A 20,736-nucleotide genomic window follows, 5' to 3' on the forward strand; every position below is an offset into this window, starting at 1 on the left:
CTCCTCCGCCAGCCCTCGGCGACAGCTGCGGGGCACAGCGCTCAGGCGAGGGGGCATCGCAGGGCGCCGGGCGGCGGCTGACACCCCCGAACTCCTGCGGGCGGCGGGCAGGGTGCGGGGTCCCTCGAGGTCCCCAACCCCACACCCTGCCCCCCTCCCGGGCCGGTCTGGCAGGGCAAGCGCTCTCCTGAGGCTGCGGAGCCACCTTCCTCCACTGCCCCCCCGCCCCGCCCAAACCGGGACCCTCGGAAGGGAAGGGTGGAGAGAAAGAAGGTTCGGGAAGACCTCAGGGGGATTGGTTTTGGAGACGCCGACCGCCCCCCCATACCTCCCTCCACACCCTCCGCTGGTCGCGGGAGGGGCGGCATCTCCCCGCCCCCGGGCCTAGCGGCCCGCTCCCTCCTCCCGCGGCGGGAGCCTGGGCCAAGTGGGCGCGCCCGGCCCGGGGCCGGCGGGATCCGGTGTCGGCTGCAGCTGGCAGTGCGGCGGACGGGCGCGGGCTGCCCGGGGGGCCAGCTATTAATACCGCGGCCGCCCAGCCCGGGTTGCGCAGCCATGGCCAGCCCGGAGCCCCGGCGCGGCGGGGACGGCGCCGCCGAGGCCGCGAGGTAGGAAAGGACCGTCCCGGGGCCGCGTCGCCGCCCCCTGGGGAAGGGGTGCTGGACGGATCCCCACCCCCCGCGAGCGCCTTTCGCCGGGCGGGGGCGGGGGTCCAGCCTGGGTGGGGCACAGGGCGGAGCCACCCGCGAAGGGAGATCGGAGCGTCTCGTCCCGGCCTGGCATCTCCGGTTGTCTGGGACTTTTTATAATTACCCCTCCCCCTCCCACGGGCGGTGCGAGGATTAACCGCTTCACACTAGCGGGCACCAACCGTGAGATGCCATTCGGCCCCCAGTGGCCAAAGACGCTACCCGTTTTCTTTCGTTGCTCACCCCAAATGCAGCTGGAGATGGAGGCCTCCAGTTGCTGAATTTGCCGTGTGGAAGAGACTTCGTGCAAGGTTGGGCGGCTGCCCCCTTGGAGTTGAGAGTGTTCAAGCAGCTGGTTCTCTCTGGTCTGGGGCTTGGGGTGGTGTTGGACGGGGCGGGGTTGGGGGGAGAGTCTACTGTCCCAGACCAGCAAGAGGGCCTTGGTTGGCAGGGGCCCTGGAGAGGAGGCCCTCTCCAACATTCAACGGTCAGCTCCACCACTGGTTAGCGGGGAAGGGACCTGTGGCTGAAGGATTTGGGGCGAGTAGGGAGCATTTCTGCCCCAGGTCAGCCGGTAGCCCTGGACTTCCTCTTGTACCAAGAGGTAGAGGTGCAAACACACACACACCTGACACCCCTCCCCTGTCACCAAGGGCACAAAGCTGAGCCTTGTTTTACCTGTGCACTCACCTGTACACACATAGGGGTACACACAGAGTCACACACCAACTCATGCCTGCACAGTATCACAAACACTCCCAGTCACATCCCTGATGGGTTGGGAGCTGATGGAATCCTCTAGGGACAGGGACAAAGTGGCAGAGAGGGAGGCTGCTTGGAGCCCAAGGAAACCTGAGGTCAGGGGCCCCAGTTAAGCTGGCCCCCTTGCCCCTAGGCCTCCCATAATCTACTTTTCCCCAGCTCCTTAGAGAGAGACAGCAGTGTGAGGGCAGCACCTAGCAGAGGCCTGGCACTGTGGATGGGGTGACTGAGTGGTGTGTGGTAACAGCACTGCCTGCAAGTCAGGAGACCTGGAATCTACTTCCAGCTTTGCCACTCGACCTTGGGCAAGTTTCCTCCCTGGAGCTCAGTTGGTTGCTGCCTGCCTACCTTCTACAGAGCCCCACCCTGGGATATAGAGAGAATAACTGTACTTGTTGTTAGGAAATGGACCATCAGGGGAGACAGATACATGCTCTTCTGTAACACAAAGCACTTAGTTCAAAGATGAGCTGCCTACAAAGTGCCTTGAGAACACAAGAATGGGAGTTGTCTGGGAAATGCTTAACAGAGGAGGTGGAGTTTGAGCAGGGTTTGAAGGATGAGTAGAAATTTGTTAGGTAAATAGATATAAATATATTTTGAATGCTAGGGCCGAGCTCTATACCTGCCGTAGTTGTTTCACCTCTTTCAGATCTTATGCCTGTTCTAAGACGAGAGTGGTAAAAAGGAGCTCCGGCTCTGCAGCCAGACTGCCGGCCTTCGCCAGGCTCCACCACGTATGAGTTGTAGAACTTTGAGTGAGTTCTTTACTCTGTGCTTTGGTTTCCTAATCTATAAAGTGGGGATAATGGATGAGCATCAGATAAATGAGTATTTATGGGAAACGCTTAGAATACTTCCTTGAACACAATTACGTTATTCCAGGGTGGAGCACTCAGCTGGAGCATGATGTGAGGGCCGTCTGCTGGCAAAGCAGGGACTCTGTTGAGGATCCGGGTGGGTCTGGCTAGCTGAGCAGGTGCATCCTTCCTGGCATTAGGAACTCTACTTTTCCAGGTAGTATAGGACTGTTCTCTAGTCAGGTGGTATACAATGAACTGTATTTTCTCAGCTGGACCCTTTAGACATTGTGGGGTAGCAGTAGGAGGTAGAAAAGTTAACGCATGTTACGGGTTGTCAAGCATTGGGTGGGCTATGGGTAGTAATGTGAGATGAGGCTGAAGAGGTATGTTGAGGTCACATCTTTAAGGGCCTTAAATCTATGCTAAGCAGTTGGCTATATATGGTGAAGTGGAGCAAGATAGTTTGCTTTATATTATAGTAAGCTGCAGCACTGTCAAGAACAGACTGGGATGAGAAGGAAGAAGGCTTATGGGAAGGCTGGTACGAAAGTGCGGGTGAGGGATGGTGACTTGGACGAGGGTCCTGGCAATGGGGTGAAGAGGGAGATAGAGACTGGAGACTTTCTGAGATAGAAACGTCAGTTCTTAGTGAGTTGGCTGTTTAAAGACCACTTGTCTATCAACAGAGGGATGGATAAAGATGTGGTACATATATATAATGGAATATTACTCAGCCATAAAAAAGAATGAAATAATGCCATTTGCAGCAATATGGATGGACCTAGAGACTGTCATACTGAGTGAAGTTAAGTCAGACAGAGAAAGACAAATATCATATAATATCACTTATATGTGGAATCTAAAAAAAAAAGGTACAGGGACTTCCCTGGTGGTCCAGTGGGTAAGACTCCACACTCCCAATACAGGGGACCTGGGTTTGATCCCTGGTCAGGGAACTAGATCCCACATGCATGCTGCAACTAAGAAATCTGCATGCCGCAACTAAAGATCTCACATTGCTGCAGCTAAGACCCAGCACAGCCAAAATAAATAAGAAGAAGAAAGAAAGAAATATTTTAAAAAATGGTACAAATGAACTTATTTACAAAACAGAAATAGAGTCACAGATGTAAAACACAAACTTACGGTTACCAGGGGGGAAAGGGGAGGAAGAGATAAATTGGGAAATTGGGATTGACGTATACACAGTACTACATATACAATAGATAACTAATAAGGACTTACTGCACAGCACAGGGAACTCTACTCAATACTCTGTAATGACCTATACGGGAAAAGAATCTAGAAGATTAGAGTGGATACATGTATATGTATAACTGATTCACTTTGCTGTACAGCAGAAACTAACACAACATTGTAAATCAACTGTACTCCAATTAAAAAACAAAAAAAAGACTGCTTGTCTCATCAGCCTGGTGTATGGTGATATATTTCTCTGAGCTGGAAAATACAGGTGTAACAAGCTCAGGGAGAAGGATAATTTGGTGGCAGTTGAGTTTGAGGTGCCAAGTAACATCAGATGAAGATATCTAAAATAGCACTCCAGGGCTTCCCTGGTGGCACAGTGGTTAAGAATCCGCCTGCCAATGCAGGGGACACGGGTTCGAGCCCTGGTCCGGGAAGATCCCACATGCCGTGGAGCAACTAAGCCTGTGTGCCACAACTACTGAGCCTGTGCTCTAGAGCCTGCGAGCCACAACTACTGAAGCCTGCACACCTAGAGCCCATGCTCCGCAACAAGAGAAGCCACCGCAATGAGAAGCCCATGTACCGCAGCGAAGAGTAGCCCACACTCGCCGCAACTAGAGAAAGCCCGCACTCAGCAACAAAGACCCAACTCAGCCAAAAATAAATAAATACATGCATTTATAAAAAACAAAAAAAGCACTCCATCTCTGGTAAAGTGAAGTGAATGGACTAGGTGATTGTTGAGTTGTCATTAAGTTTTAGGTTTTGGTGCAGGTGCTGGGGTTGAATGAGGCCAGTGATGTTTGGGGCCTGGTGAAGACACACTTTTGTGGTTTCCAGAGGGCCATCAGGAGATACAAAAGGGAAGCCAGGGATTCCTGGGGTGTAGAGAGGAGGACTGAGAAGACGATTTAGAATAAAAGTAATCTTTATTAGGAACTTGGAGCTGAGAAATAGAGCTGAAAACCTGGACACAAGTAAGCCTTTTCAAGACAAATCAAATTCTTTGTTTGATATGTGAGGCTTTTCATTTATACTTTATATCTTAAAAAAGAAAAGTTTATTGAAAGCTACACTCAAATTTAGTCTGTTTTGTAAGTGGTGCACTCTTGAGTATCTGAGTTTCCTTGAGCAAATTACTTAATCTCTTTGACCTCCATTTCCTGATCTGTAAAATGGGAATAATAAATGTAACCACCTCATAGAATTGTTATGAGGATTAAATGAATCGATATATGTAAAACATTTAGAACAGGGCCTGGTGTATATAAGACCTTTAAAAGTATAATTTATTATTATTTCCATGGTATTTTATATTTTCAAAGAATTGCTCAGAGATCCAAGGCAGGTAAGATGCATTTGAAACAGGAAAGACCAAAGCCACTTGAGGGCCAAAGCAGCAGGAGAGCATTCCTCCACAGGAACTGAGTAAGCTAGCAGGCAACGGGCAGCTGGGTTAAGGGGCTCATCTGTTAGAATCACAGAATCTGAATTCAAGAGCATTGACAGGCTAGAAGGATGGGCCAATTCCAACAAGATGAAGTTTTATAGGAACAAGAGATGTGGTTTAAAAGCACTTGGTGTGAAAAAGTCTTCAGGATTTTAGTCAAACTCAGCATTTATCCAGAATATGATGGAACTGCCCTATATGCTAAGGGTGTCTTGACTGCAACAATAGGAGTATAGTGTCCAGAGAATCACTGCTCAGAGTACACCTGGGTATTGCCTCCTATACCCATCCCCAAGGGATAGCGAGCCTGTCAACTTGGAGCCTGTCAGAAAGAAGTAACCCAAATGAGGTGGGTACTGGAAACCTTGGCATGCATGGAATAATTGAAGGATAAATCAGTTCTCTTTAAGTGTTCAAAGAACTTACATAGAAGAGAAATTAGATTTGTCTGATTCTAGAAAGAAGAATCAAACCCAGGGAAAAATTGCAGGGAAGGTTTTACCTCAACACTAGAATTTTCTTATGACGGTGGAACATATAGTAGCTCAGGTGTGAGTTTCCAGTCCTTGAAGGTATGTAAGCAGAGACTCGACACTGACATCATGGGGATGGTGTCAGATCTAAGCAATGGGCTGTGTCGGGGTGGATCAATGGAGGGAAGGGGCAGACATGTGCTCTCTGAGATGTGAGAATTTGATATAAATTAGGCCTGTGTCCTACTGGCTCCAGTCACAAACCATCCCAGGACTGTGGCTGCCCTCTCACCTTGTCATTTCTCTTGCAGGAACACAAGAGCAGAGGCCACTTCTCTGCAAGAGGAGAACTCTGAATCCCCGTATGAGGTGGGGACCTGGAACCCAGAAGTTACTCTGTCTTTGGAAGGGACCTTGAACTTAGAGGATATTCTTTACCCGGGGGACACAGGTGACTTTGATGTGGCTATGTATGTGGAAGAGACCGAGAAGCCTGAGGAGATGCTGCATATTGAGGAGACCAGGACGCCTGATGAGGCACTGTATGTGGAGGAGCCAGGAAAGCCAGAGGAGATGCTATATGTGGAAGAGCCCGTGAAGCCGGGGAAGACTACAAGCCCAGAGCAGATGGTTTATGGGGGAGAGACAGTCCCGAGTGAGGAGAAACCTAACCCCGAGGAGAGCCTCAGAGCTGGGCCGAGTCCCAGCACGGAGGGGAGCCTGAGCACAGAGGACCTGGAATTGCTGGAGGGGCGTTTCCAGCAGTGTGTCCAAGCCGTGGGCCAGCTGGAAGAGGAGAGGGATCAGCTCATCCATGAGCTTGTGTTGCTCCGGGAACCAGCCCTACAGGAGGTGCAACGGGTCCACCACGACATCCTGGCTGCCTACAAACTGCACGCCCAGGCAGAGCTGGAGAGGGATGGGCTGAGGGAGGAGATCCGACTGGTCAAGCAGAAGCTGTTCAAGGTGACGAAGGAATGTGTGTCCTACCAATATCAGCTGGAGTGCCGCCGGCAGGACGTGGCCCAGTTTGCCGAGTTCCGGGAAGTGCTGACCGCCCGGGCAGCCCAGCTCTCGGAGGAATTAGCCCAGCTTCGGGATGCCTATCAGAAGCAAAAGGAGCAGTTACGGCAACAACTAGAAGCACCTCCAAGCCAGAGGGATGGGCACTTTCTCCAGGAGAGCCGGCAGCTCTCTGCCCAGTTCGAGAACCTCATGGCAGAGAGCCGCCAGGGCCTGGAGCAGGAGTATGAGCCTCAGCTGCTGCGGCTCCTAGAGAAGAAAGAAGCTGCGGCCAGAGCTCTGCAGAAAACCCAGGCCGAGATCCAGGAGATGAAGGAGGCTCTGCGACCCCTGCAAGCAGAGGCCCTTCAGCTCCAGCTGCAAAACAGGAATCTGGAGGACCAGACCACCCTTGTGAGGCAAAAACGAGACGAGGATGTGCAGCAGTACAGGGTAGGCCCACTTGGCATGAAAGGAAGTACAGTCTTTTAGCCTGGGGAGGAAAAGGGGATCGGGGCCAAATATCTTTGGGCTGAAGGATACTAGCATATGTAGGAGGAACAATTTGTTCCTTGGGCCATTCACTCACTTCTTTATGCCATTTTCCATTTCATTCATTCAGGCCTGTGCTAGGGCTGAAAGTTATCTTGCACTCTTAATTTACACAGCACTTTTACACCAATTATCTCACTTGATCATTAATCCTCCAAGTCAACTATTATCATTTTTCATAGATGAGGAAACTGAGGCCCAGTGAGTTGGAGTAATTTGAACTCTAGTCTGCCCACCCCCAAATATTTCAGTGCTCTTTCCACGGCACAAGTTTCCAATTCTAAGTGAATCACACTTGGGTTTATATAGAGCAGGAGGGAGTGAGGCTAGGTAGTATTCATTCTCTCCCCTCTCCCATATTCACCCTCAAGCCCCACCTATCTGATCTCTGCCTTGAAGTTTTTCCAGTCTTAAAAAACTGGGATGAAATCTATAAATCTCAATTCCTCGTTTTCCTTTTTTGTGCATTTGTCACCATTTCACTTGTATTCAAGCTATTTCTGATCGTGAGCCAGTTCTAATCCCTTTTAGAACAGAGTGGGAGACGAACACTAAGTGCATAAACAAGTCTCTCTCCCCCACAGACTGTGAGCTTTCGGAAGGTAGGGAGTATGTTTTACTTATCTCTGCCACCAGACTCAGAGTATGCATCAGTTAAGCGCTGACTTAAGAGCTGCTGGGTACCATGAGAAGACCACAGTGTGGTGCTTTTCAGAGCAGTACTTTTGTCTTTTGGAACCCCCCTTTTTTGGATGAACTTAATCTTATGCCCTGCCAGAGATTTTGACGTATCCTTAAGGGAACACGTCCTCTGTTGAAAATGGCTGCATTTACTTCACTGAAGATTTTGTCAAGCTTTCTGTAGTTGTATTATGAAAACGGTGGGGTGTTTTGGTCATAATATTGAACGTTTTCAAACTATACATATATGCACTCCCCTCACTCACCCAACACTGCCTGCCGCCTTCACTGCACTGCTTTTTTACTGGGTCACAATCTAGTGAAAGGGCACTAATTATCTTTGCATAAACAAATACTAACCTTAACAGCTTACACTCAATCAAATGTTACATTAACAATTGTAACCCAGGGTAGGAAGTAACGTGATTTAAGAGAGGTACAAATAAGAATGCTATGGGATAATAGTCGTGGATTAAATCAGAGAACCCATAACGGAAGACAATGTTATTTGAGCTAAGTGTTGAAGTATAGGTAAGATCTAGAGCAGTGCTGTCCAACAGAAATATAACGCAAGCCACATATATAATTTGAAATTTTCTAATAAACACATAAAAAGAGAAATAGGTGAAGGTAATTTTAATATATTTTATTTAATCTAATAGATCTAAAATATAATTTGTAACTTGGCTGCATGTGAAAGGTGAAAAACTGAGAGGTGAGTTGAACCTGTAAAGGTAAATCGGGGCAGATCACATTGGATTTTGAAATCCAAACTAGGGAGTTTGGACTTTATTCAGTGGTCAGTTGCATCCATAAAGGTTTGTTTATTTTTAAGAGCTTCTTTTTATTTTATTATTTATTATTTATTCATTAAAATTTATTTTTGGCTGTGTTGGGTCTTCGTTGCTGTGCGTGGGCTTTCTCTAGTTGTGTTGAGCAGGGGCTACTCTTTGTTGCGGTGCGCAGGCTTTTCATTGCGGTGGCTTCTCTTGTTGCAGAGCGTGGGCTCTAGGCGTGCAGGGTTCAGTAGTTGTGGCACACAGGCTCAGTAGCTGTGGCACAAGGGCTTAGTTGATCCGCCGCATGTGAGATCTTCCCGGACCAGGGCTTGAACCCGTGTCCCCTGCATTGGCAGGTGGATTCTTAACCACTGCGCCACCAGGGAAGTCCCCATAAAGGTATTTAATCAAGGGATTAACATGATCGTTGCTCTCCTTTTAGAAACAGTATTGGTGGCAGTGTGTAAAATGGGCTAGAGACCCAAAGGCAAGGAGACTAATTAGGAAGCTACTATTGGTAAAAGGAAACAATGGTAGCAGGAATAAAAGGAAGGGGAAGGATACAAGAACAAATGTAGAATAAACTTGGCTACAGAATGAGTGGGGCAGAGAGGTGAGAAGTCAAAGAGAATGCTTAGATTTCAGGCAAGACTAACGAGGATGGTGGTGCTCTAAGTAAGGAATCCTCAGGATTAGAATTTTCTGACATAGTGCTAGAGTTGTAGAACTTTTTCCCCAGTGATTTTCGTCACTGTACTGGATTTGTTTCAGATTTGATGATCTGTGCACCTTTCCAAAGATCATTCTATAGAAAACAATCTTGATGGGTGTCTCCTATCGCCATACCATAATTAAAGTAGGAATAAAGGTATGAAAGAGCTAATTCTTCTCTTTCTTTTCTTTTTTAAAAATTTATTTTAGGCCGCGTTGGGTCTTCGTTGCTGTGCGCGGGCTTCCTCTAGTTGCGGCAAGCACAGGCTACTCTTCGTAGCAGTGCGCGGACTTCTCACTGCAGTGGCTTCTCTTGTTGTGGAGCACACACACGTGAGCTTCAGTAGTTGTGGCTCGCGGGCTCTAGAGCGCAGGCTCAGTAGTTGTGGCGCACAGCCTTAGTTGCTCTGCGGCATGTGGGACCTTCCCGGACCAGGGCTCGAACCCGTATCTCCTGCATTGGCAGGCGGATTCTTAACCACTGCGCCACCAGGGAAGTCCCAATTCTTCTTTCTGAAATGGCTTCTTCCTAAACTGTTTGCCAAAGGCCATGTATGGCATCTGATTACTTTTCAAGGGTATGCTTCACTCTTATGACTATAAACTTTGCCTCTTTCATCACCATCATCCATTCATTTGACAAATATCTTCTAAGTGCCTATTTTCTATGGGCCAGGCAATGAGCTATGTGCTGGCAAGGGATGAGACGCTGTGGTGTAGGGTGGAGGTGGAGGGCAGCCCCTGTCCTCAAAAAGTTGATAGTCCAATTAAAATATAATAATAATAATAAATAAAATGAACAAAAAATACAAAAAATAAAAATTAAACAGAAAAAGAAAAGAAGACATAAAAGTTTATAGTCCAGGAAGGATGCAAGATAAAATTTCATAAAATCTAATACACTTGATCGTAAGATGCATCCTGATCAAAGTAAGATGTTAAAGTGTGAGTTTTAGAATCAATGAAATAATTAATATGCTTCAGTGTGATAGACAATGTAATAGTTGTAGGAATAAAGCATTGTACTGAAGCAGGTATAATTACACCTGGGGAGATAAGGGGGAAATTTCATTAGAGGATTAACAATAGCTAGCATGTACGTGAAGTTCTTTACATGTAAATAATTCATTTAATTCTTACATCTGAGATAGGTATAACTGCTGTCACCATTTGAAAAACAAGAAAACAGGTGAGTCAGAGAAGTCATCTGTCCAGGGTTACACAGCTAGGAAGTGATGAAGGAAGGATGTAACCCTGTGCCATCTAGTTCAAGTCCACACTCAACTACTACAGGGTGTTTGAGCTGAGCCTTAAAGAATGAATTCACTGTGTAGACAAGGGAAGGGTATTCTAGGCAGAGGGAACAGCTTATACAAAAGCATGAAAACACAGACGTTGTTATGGGAAGTGAGAAGCTCAGTGTGGCTGGAACATAAGGAATGTGAGAAATAGAGAGATGAGGCTGGAGAGGTAGATTGGGACCAGATTCAAAGGGCTTTATGTATTCTTTTTTTTTTGCGGTACGCGGGCCTCTCACTGTTGTGGCCTCTCCCGTTGCGGAGCACAGGCTCCGGACGCGCAGGCTCAGCGGCCATGGCTCACGGGCCCAGCCGCTCCGCGGCATGGGGGATTTTCCTGGACCGGGGCACGAACCCGTGTCCCCTGCATTGGCAGGCCGACTCTCAACCACTGCGCCACCAGGGAAGCCCGGCTTTATGTATTCTTTAGGTCAGTGGTTTTCCTAAAAAGGTTTTCTTCAAAGCCACAGACCCTTTCCCCAAAACAATTTTATATGGAATGCCAACATGTAAAACAAGTAAAAGTAGAGCTACTTTCTAACTAAAGAGTGACAAGGTCACTCCAGCATGGCCTCCTCCTGTGGTTTCCTGGAAAACAGTTTGAAGACCATTTAAGAGCCTATCTATTATCTATCTATCTATTATCTACCTATCATCTATCTTTCATCTATTTATCTATCATCTATCTATCTACCTATCATCTATCATTTGTCTACCTATCATCTATCAATCTATCTATCTATCATCTATCATCTATCTATCTTTCATCTATCATCTATCTTTCATCTATCATCTACTTATCATCTACCTATCATCTACCTATCATCTATCTATTATCTATCATCTATCTTTCATCTATCATCTATCTATTATCTATCATCTATCAATCATCTATCTATCATCTATGTCTACTTTTATATCTATCTATATGAAGGCAATAAAGCAATTAAGAGTATGAGCTGTAAGTCAGTGGCAAATCCTGGCTCTACCACTTACTAACTGGGAAACTTTGGACAAATGACTTAACCTCTGTGGTTCAGCTTCCTCACATGTAAAATGGGATTAATAGGGCTGTTGCAAGGAATGAACTAGTTAATATCTGTAAAGTGCTGCTAATGGTGCCTGCCACGTAGTTACGTACTCTAAGTGGCAGTGTGGAGGGTAGATTGAAAGAGCCTGGAAACACCACTTAGAGGAGAGATGAGAGATGTGAAGTTAAATGGGTAGCATTTGGTGACTGGTTGCAGTGGGCAGGGTGAGGAATTTGCTGAGAATGATCTCAAAGTTTTTAGCTTGAAATTGGTAGACTTCTAATGCCAAAAGATGGAATATGCTTACTATCTGCATGCTTCACTTCAATAAGCATTATGTGTAGGGTGCCGGACATACTAAGAACCAGGAACCTACAATCTGGTTGGGAGTTAGACATGAATAAAAAAAAAATTCAATATAAGGGAACAGATGCTATCTAGGTGACAGAAATGGCAGGAGTAAAGGCACAGAAATCTGACTTGGTCAGACTAGAGCAGCACTCTCCAACAGAAGTATCATGCAAGCCACAGATGTCATTTAAAAATTTCTAGGGGAACTTCCCTAGCGGTCCAGTGGTTAAGCCTCTGCGTTTCCAATGCAGGGGGCATGGGTTCAATCTCTGGCTGAGGAACTAAGATCCCACACACCACACAGCCAAAAAAAGAAAAAAAATTCTAGTAGCCACATTAAAAAAAAATTAAGAAACAGGTGAAAATAATACATTTAACCCAGCATAGCAAAAATATTACCACTATAATATGTAATCAACATTAAAATTTGATATATATATATATACACACACACATATATATATATTTGGTGTCAAGTCTTAGAAATCTGCTATGTATCTTACACTCACAGCACATCGCAGTTCAGACTAGCCATATTTCAAGTACTCAATAGCCACATGTGGCTAGTGACTTCCATACTGGACAGTGCAGACTACAGGAATAATGGAGGTTCTAGTTAGAAGTAAGGGTCCAACTAGCAGGAGGCTGAATGCCAGACTAAAGAAAATGGAAAGCCTATGAAAGATTGAGATGATAAAGTAGGTTTGTTTTGTTGTTTTAGTTTTTTTTTTGGTCACGCCATGCGGCGTGTGGGATCTTAGCTCCCCAACCAGGGATCGAACCCGTGCCCCCTGCAGTGGAAGCATGGAGTCTTAACCCCTGGACCGCCAGGGACTTCCCAATAAAGCAGTTTTTAAAAAGTTAACCCAGTGGTGCTACACAGGATTAAGAATGGAGATTGTCCTTAATTTCTGTCACTGTACAATACTTCCTTCATTCTGTGACAGTTTCTCCCTGTCAAGAGCTTATCAGTGATGGTGCAGACAGCCTTCACAAGCAGGTCTTTTGTATATCCAGCAAACAACAGGTTTGCTAGATGGTGAGGCTTGGGAAACTGGGGCACAGAGGTATGCAGATGCTTTCCTTTAGATAACATGCTCTTAGATCGTAAGGCTACATCTCTGTGTGGTATCAAAGCATGGCTAGGCACTAAAAAAAAGACCTTTGACAATGCTGATGAAAGTTGAGATTCAGCCAGAGTATCAAAACACTGCAGATTGACAGGCCACAAGTATATCAAGGGTGACTCAGTGAACAAATTATTTAGATCCTTCTAATGACAGTATGCACCTAAACTGGATTCCTATTGTATTCTTCTTCAAAATCTGAGGTAAAGTCATTGCTCCTTAAAGATGTGCCTTCCAATTTCAATGCTCCCTTCCCTTCCCAGCTACCCCATGGATCCTGAGGATCCATGTCAGCTAGCAACCAAGGCACAGACTGATTTGCGGACATCTTCATTCCTCAGGCATTAATCCTAGGCAGACACAATTTACAGAATGCATTCTGCCTGGTTTTGGCAGAATGGGAAATAGTTATCTGAAGACCCCTGAGGGCCTCCAGGGCATAGCGCCTTCATCTTCCAACTTTAGAACGAATTGTCCTGATGTAATAAGCAAAGGATATAGGAAATTAACAACTCTGATACCCTCACTAATAAAGCATCTATCTGCATGCCATGTTGTGGTAAGTACTAAGTAAAGATATCTCTGACTTCAAGGAGATTCAAATATAATATTCAAGAATAATTGCTTAGGGCTTCCCTGGTGGCGCAGTGGTTGAGAGTCCACCTGCCGATGCAGGGGACGCTGGTTCATGCCCCAGTCCGGGAAGATCCCACAGGCCACGGAGTGGCTGGGCCCGTGAGCCATGGCCGCTGAGCCTGTGCATCTGGAGCCTGTGCTCTGCAGTGGGAGAGGCCGCAACAGTGAGAAGCCCGCATACCGCAAAAAAAAAAAAAATAAATAAATGTAGTGATTTAAAAAAAAAAAAAAGAATAATTGCTTACACAAAGACTTGGTTTCTTTCAACTTAAATTGCTGAAGTTGTTGGGCATTATAAAGACTACTGATTATTAACGGAAACAAACTTGTACATAGAGCAAGGCGTCTATAAAATTCTTAGTTCACCACTAGATAATCAAAATCCTCCCCGACACTTTTTTAACTTATTTTTGGCTGCGTTGGGTCTTCGTTGCTGACTTCGTTGCTGGCTTTCTCTAGTTGCAGAGTGGGGGCTACTCTTCATTGCGGTGTGCAGGCTTATTGTGGTGGCTTCTCTTGTTGCGGAGCACGGGCTCTAGGCGCACAGGCTCAGTAGTTGTGGCACACGGGCTCAGTAGTTGTGGCTCGCGGGCTCTAGAGTGCAGGCTCAGTAGTTGTGGCGCACAGGCTTAGTTGCTCCGTGGCAAGTGGGATCTTCCCGGACCAGGGCAGGCATATTCTCAACCACTGTGCCACCAGGGAAGCCCCCGACACTTCTTAAAATTGGGAAACAAAAAAGTCCCTCTGAAAATCTGTCCACCCTTTGCAGGATTTTAAGATGTAAGCTGTGGTTAACAGACAAGACTCCTTTCAGAACAGTATCACTGTCAAAAACAGTATCACTGTCAAAACACAAATTCTCTGAATCTATTTCTCAACCTCAATACTGCTATGGAGATTAAACAATGTGTAAGGAAATATACTATTATGGACAATGTCAGGTTTTTGTTGTTTGGTGCATTAGAAATGTTCTTGGCCCTCACGCAGGAACAGCTGGAGGAAATGGAAGAACAACAGAGGCAGCTAAGAAGCGGGGTGCAACTCCAGCAACAGAAGAACAAAGAGATGGAGCAGCTAAAGATCAGCCTTGCTGAAGAGCTCGCAACATACAAGTCAGTTTTTGCTGCTACCCAAATCTCAACTAACAAAGGCTGAGGGAATGGTGGGGAGGGCAGATGTTGCTCAGGAGAAATTTCTCGACAGTGAAAAGCAAAAAAAAAAAAGAAAACTGGGGGAAAATTTTCAAATTATGCTCATCCGTGAACAGATGGAAAATGGCTCTTTTTTTTAAAACGCCTATGCTACCCAAGAGCCTGGAACAGGCTAATGCTCCCACTTCTGAGGCAGGTGGAATCCAGACACAGCCGCAAGGTGATTCTTGTAGGTTATAAGAGCAGTGTCTGCATTGTTGCTGCTTTCCTAACCTAACAAGACTAGTGCCTTAAAAAAAGATTGTGTGTCTAATGACAAGTCAGTCATTTAGGGATAACACATACTTCCAGGTTGCCTGGTTCAAGCATTCAGGCTTCATTTGGAATGTTTCAATTTCTAGTAGGACTTAAAATATGTCCTGATTATTATCAGGAAATCCAGAACAGGATAAAACATCTAGGCTCTGTGCATTCTTACTTTCCTCACCCTACGTGACCCCATCTGCTATTCATAAAGTTTCCTTAGAATAGCAGAGAAGGCAGTTAGGGTACCTAATTCAAACTATGACTGAGGAGGCCAAGAAGGCTAAATTAATCTGTTAACAGTCATTTACAAAGCTGAAGAGGGTGTTGTTTGTAGACTAAAGGACATGATTATTGCTTAATTTGTGAAACAAGCAACACACCTATCCATTAAGTTCTTTACATACCAATATGTCCTCACATTCTTTATAAAGTGCTAGATTCTCCTGGATAAAGAAACTAAGGATTAAAAAAGATCAAGTTGGATACTAGATAAATATCCATAAATTTTTATTAATTTCCTAGTTAATCCTACATTTTGTATACAAATTCACAAATAACTATTATTACTGATGCTTTTCCTAAATTACTACGATTTTTTTTTCCTTTGGCCAGCCTGCATGGCTTGCAGTTCCCCCATCAGGGACTGAACCTCGGGCGACAGCAGCGAAAGCGCTGAATCCTAACCACTAGACCATCAGGGAACTCCCATACTAGGATTTTCTTTTACCATGTTTCATCCAGGAATAACTGACTATGCCCATTGTTTGGGAGATTACTAGAACCTTGTAACCGAAGAAAATGATCTGCTAAACACCTTTGTGTGGATAAGATGAAAAGTACATGGAAAAGACAACGATTAATCCAAAGAATCGAAATTACAGAATTTCAGGCCTTGTAATACCTGTGTGTAAAGTTAACGTGGGCAGAAAAACTTTTTAGCTAGCCCCTCCCAAAGTCATCCTTGATTAGATGCAAAACACACTCTAGCAATCTCTCCTCAACATGGCCTGCACTAAGCTTCAGAAATTCATTATTAAAAACTTTATACTGGGAATTCCCTGGTGGTCCAGTTAGGACTCAGTGCTTTCACTGCTGTGGGCACAGGTTCAATCCCTGGTCAGGGAACTAAGATCCCACAAGCCATGCAGCGCACCCAAACAAAAACCCCCCAAAAAACAAACAAAAAACCCCCACAAAAACTTTATACTGTATTATTTCAAGTTGCAGAAAGTTTAAACTTATCCTTTTTTCTCTCAACCTTACAGGGGCTGTTTAGAAACATATGGCCGAATCTGTAACCAAGAAACAACAAAAAAAACTTCTTAGCAAAGGATCACTGAGTACCCTTTGGACATACTTTTTTCTAAACAGAGAAGGGAGTGCCAGGGATTTGGCAAGCAGTTCACTCTGGGAAAGTTACAAATACTGGCTGACCTGTTTAAAAAGATTCTAGGGCTGGCTGGAGGCAGAATACTATCAGTCAACTCTTGGCTGGATTCTATTTCATAGGCTGCTGGTACTGTTTTCAATGCACTGAGAAATGGAAAAATAAGTCTCCTGTCACCCATCAGCAACCCTCCACACGCACAAAGTAAAGGAAGAATGTATGGACACACCTTGCTGTATTGTGAAGAATGTATCTTACCTTCTGTTGACCCAAAAGTTTTTCAGGAACACAGGTGGAGTCAAAAAGGCAGACGATTTTCCTTATATTCAAGTTGACCCCTGAACAATGTGGCGGTTAATCTGCACATAACTTAGTTGGCCCTCGGTATCCGAGGTTCCTCCACATCCACGGACTCAACCAACCACTGCAGGTATAGTACTGTGGTATTTACTATTGAAAAGTATGTTGTAAGTGGACCTATGCAGTTCAAACCCACGTTGTTCAAGGGTCAACTGTACATGGGTTTACAATTTGAATTCTTTTGTGCCATGAATGTTAGACTTTAATTGAATTCCTTTACAAAGTTTACTTTTAAGTCTGTGCTGATTCATGTAGATTTACTCTTGTGTCATGGTAATTTTCACTATACTCTAAAAGAACTACTGGGCTTCCCTGGTGGCGCAGTGGTTGAGAGTCCGCCTGCCGATGCAGGGGACACGGGTTCGTGCCCCGGTCCGGGAAGATCCCATGTGCCGCGGAGCGGCTGGGCCCGTGAGCCATGGCCGCTGAGCCTGTGCGTCCGGAGCCTGTGCTCCGCAATGGGAGAGGCCACAACAGTGAGAGGCCCGCGTACCGCAAAAAAAAAAAAAAACAAAAACTACTGACTTAGAATAAAGAACCAATCCAGATTTCCCCAAAGATGAGTTTGGTTTTTCACCTCATGAAAATGATTCTGGGTCAGAGTGATCTACTCCGTTAAATTGGGTGGTTGAAGAACCCGGCATTTTACCTGGTTATGGCACTTGGCTTTCAAGAGCCTATTTTTCTAACCTCTAAGTACAGGCCCCAGTGAAAAAAATACTGGGGAGATTCAACCTCTCTATGAGAAAAGGTCAAACACCTTTTCCAAATTTAAATTTTGCCTTAAATTCTCTCTGCCACACTGCCTCTGACATTCTTGAAAGTTCATGTAGTTCTCCAGAGATAGACTTCAAAAAGATGTTATTTTATCAAAGACTAATCTGTGTACCTCTGATTCAGCATTTTATGTCTTTCACTTCCCCCGGGAAGGAGTAAAGCTCTTTGCTGTACCTCTGGGTCTATTATATTTAATTCTGCTCTTGGTAGTCAAAGACCATAGAAAATAACTGTCACCTGAACAACCCTTCTAGACGCCAGAGACTGGTGTTTGATGGATATTATATATTAAATAAAACCCATCAGCGTGGGATTATGTAGAAAAGCAATTTATTCCATTATAAGCACTTACACAGTTAGTCATGGAGAGTAACAGGCCTGCTGGTGAAACAGGTCACCCAAAATAGAGATGGTATCAAACTAGTGGTCAAGGACTAACTCCTTTAAAAAAAAAAAAAAAAAGCAACTCTTATCCAGGATTAATTTAATTTTAAAAACAAATACAAGCTATTGATTCGCTCTTCTCAATTTAACTGGACAGTCTACCTGTGGTATAACTGTCAGGTAAAAACATACATCTTTACAACTTGGTGGTCCCAAGTTTTTTTTTTTTTTTTTTTAAACCATTTCACAGAAAGGAAAGAAATAATATGAAAACAGCTCAAGAAATACACTAACAAGCAAAAATATATGGGGAAAGAGGAACACATTGTTTTGACTTAACTGAAGAAACTGAGAGGAGACTGGTCTGTGTAAGAAAATGTGTATCCTGGCAAGTTCCGTGTGAAGATTTTAGAGCAGGAATTTATATGACTTGAATCTCCCCTATTTCCTGAATAAAAATGACATCTTGTAGTATTTATACTTCATGGCTCAGACACCTACCTCACTTGGCTCTATTTCTTACTCACTCTAACATTTACTTAAATGAGTCAGAAAAACTTGGGGATATAGCATAAGAAGAAAAATAACCACTCACAATATTCCCCTTTTTGTGGCTACTTTAGACCTCTGTTACTAGAAAATTCCTGAAGAAAATTTAAATATAAGTCTGTGGCTTTCCTGAATCAAGAAGCCCCCAGTTAATATTTAGAAAACACCTTCTGTTTGGACTAATAACATTGTTGATAGAACTTATTATAGAGGGATAACCAAAGTCTGTGTCTCAAAACCAGTGTTAAATCAATCTCAGGGTTGAGAAGAAAAGGGGAGTCTAAAATCACAAGAAGTGCAGACATTCTCTAGGATCCTTGTCCTTCTGGATCCACGCTTCCTTCAGGGTCTTCGTCATTATAAATGTTCTCTGCCTGCCAAAAACAAGAAAAAGAGAAAAGGATATTGAGTAAACATGAAAGTTACTTCTTGAAGTTAAAGTTTCAAACAGACGAGGCCAGGGAGACAGACTGTGGGGCATATACTCTGTTTTAACTATTCAACTCTGCAGTTGTTGGATGAAAGTAGCCACAGACAACCTGCAAATGGGTAAGTATAGTTGCATGCCAAATAAAACAGGCAGCTGGCCACAGGCCAACCCCCCGGATTAGGATAGTCCCTAAAAACTGAAGTATGGTTACCATTTGTCTTGATAATCAACCTTGAGTCTTTTAATCAATTATTCGTAACAGTCAAAAAGTAAAAACAACACAAATGTCCATCAACTGATAAATGGACAAATAAAATGATATGTCCATACAATGGAGTATTATTTGGCAATAAAAAAAGTCAGTCACATATTGTATGATTTCATTTATATTAAATGTGCAGAATAGGCAAATCCATACAGAAAGTAGATTAATGGTTGCCTAGTACTGGGTGGACTGGAGGCAAATGGGAGGGATGGCTACTGGGTGTGGGGTTTCTTTCTGGGGTAACTGACTGTAGTGATGGTTGCACAATTCTGTGACTGTACTGCAAAACCCATGTTCTAAATCTCAATTTATAAATATTTTAAAAAGAGAAACTGTTCTTGCATAAAATAAACTCTACTTGTACGACTTGATGAAATACCCATATCCAAAAGCATCTTAAACACAGATACCACTTTCACTTGGGCAAAACTTACTGTTCTTAGTATCTACTATGCACTTAGTATCACTAGGGTAGGTGCTACAGAGGATGGGATAGTCTTAGCTTTCAATCTGACTACAGGGACAAACAATGTATACAATTATGTGAGTAGTCTGACAACAAAAGTGTGGTATCTTCTCCCCTGACACCAATGGGGTGTCCAACAACTCAGTTCAATCCTGATGTTGACCACCTGGAGGTAGCACTGTGACCAAGGGCTCAACCCCACAAGACTACCCTCACTTCAGCAGAGGCCAGTGTCAAGCCCTGAGTGCCCAGGCTACCCAAGTACTCCTGCCCAACTTGGCTATAAATTTTCTCACAGCCACCCCCGCCCCCCAGGTTTGATGATTTGCTGGAATGATTCACAGAACTCAGGAAAGCGCTCTACTGGTTTATTATAAAGAGTATAACTCAGGAATGGCCAAATGGAAGAGATGCACAGGGCGAGGTGGGGATGGAGCACAGAGCTTCCACACCCTTTCTGGTGGCATTGATATATTCACCAACCCAGAAGCTCATGAAATCAAAAGTTTTTTATGGAGCTTTCCCAAGAGTTTTTATAGGGGCCCCCTTAAGTTACCTCCTTAGCCTAAACTCAGGTGAGGCCAAAAGCAGCTACTTATAAATAGCAATAGAGACTCCTACCACTCAGGAAATCCCAAGGGTTTTAGGAACTCTGTGCCAGGAACCTGGACAAAGACCAAATGCTTACTACTCATTATATCACAATAATTCTTAAAAACAAAGCAAAACAAAAACCCTCCCCCAAACGGAGTAAAGTAACAACCTGGACTGGAGGTGATGGCCTTGAAGGTGATGTAGCTTAATCTCCTACAACATTCCCATGACAACCACTAAAATACCTCTCACTGACAGACTATCTAAGGCAGCCCATTTCACTTTCTTGTTAGAACTCTAATTTTTTATATTAATTTTGTGTGGGTGTGTTACAAGGAAAACGATAAAGTGGATTTTCTGTTAATACATGAAACAAATCCTTATTATAAAAAATTATAATACAGAAAGGTATAAAGAAGAAAACAAGAATTCTCTAAACATACCAACCACATTTTGGCAAATAGCCTTCTATTAAATAGTTACATATAATTAAACATAAGACTAGATACCCAA

The 20,736-nt window shown here is 44.4% G+C and overlaps 2 protein-coding genes across 4 annotated transcripts in view; one reads left to right on the forward strand and one right to left on the reverse strand.

Annotated features, from left to right (window-relative positions):
• SYNC (syncoilin, intermediate filament protein) lies at positions 1 to 18,151 on the forward strand. Of its 2 annotated transcripts, none has more exons than XM_033422273.2 (4): positions 1 to 608; positions 5,698 to 6,841; positions 14,542 to 14,674; positions 14,854 to 15,198. In XM_033422273.2, the coding sequence occupies exons 1-4, from the start codon at positions 556 to 558 to the stop codon at positions 14,943 to 14,945; spliced, it is 1,422 nt and encodes a 473-aa protein (XP_033278164.1). In that variant the 5' UTR covers positions 1 to 555; the 3' UTR covers positions 14,946 to 15,198. The 2 variants fall into 2 exon arrangements, with proteins under 2 accessions (XP_033278164.1, XP_004266555.2); XM_004266507.4 differs by lacking the exon at positions 14,854 to 15,198 and adding an exon at positions 16,277 to 18,151 and having other exon boundaries at positions 35 to 608; positions 14,542 to 14,666.
• The window catches only part of RBBP4 (RB binding protein 4, chromatin remodeling factor), a 17,758-nt gene continuing 14,870 nt past the window's right edge, over positions 17,849 to 20,736 (reverse strand). For both annotated transcript variants that reach the window (XM_004266508.4, XM_049696390.1), the window contains exon 12: positions 17,849 to 18,842. In XM_004266508.4, the coding sequence (XP_004266556.1) occupies positions 18,777 to 18,842 (66 nt within the window). In that variant the 3' untranslated portion in view covers positions 17,849 to 18,776. The remainder of the gene's footprint in view (positions 18,843 to 20,736) is intronic.

Source organism: Orcinus orca, chromosome 1 (assembly GCF_937001465.1).
Source record: "Orcinus orca chromosome 1, mOrcOrc1.1, whole genome shotgun sequence".
In the NCBI taxonomy this organism is placed as follows: domain Eukaryota; kingdom Metazoa; phylum Chordata; class Mammalia; order Artiodactyla; family Delphinidae; genus Orcinus; species Orcinus orca.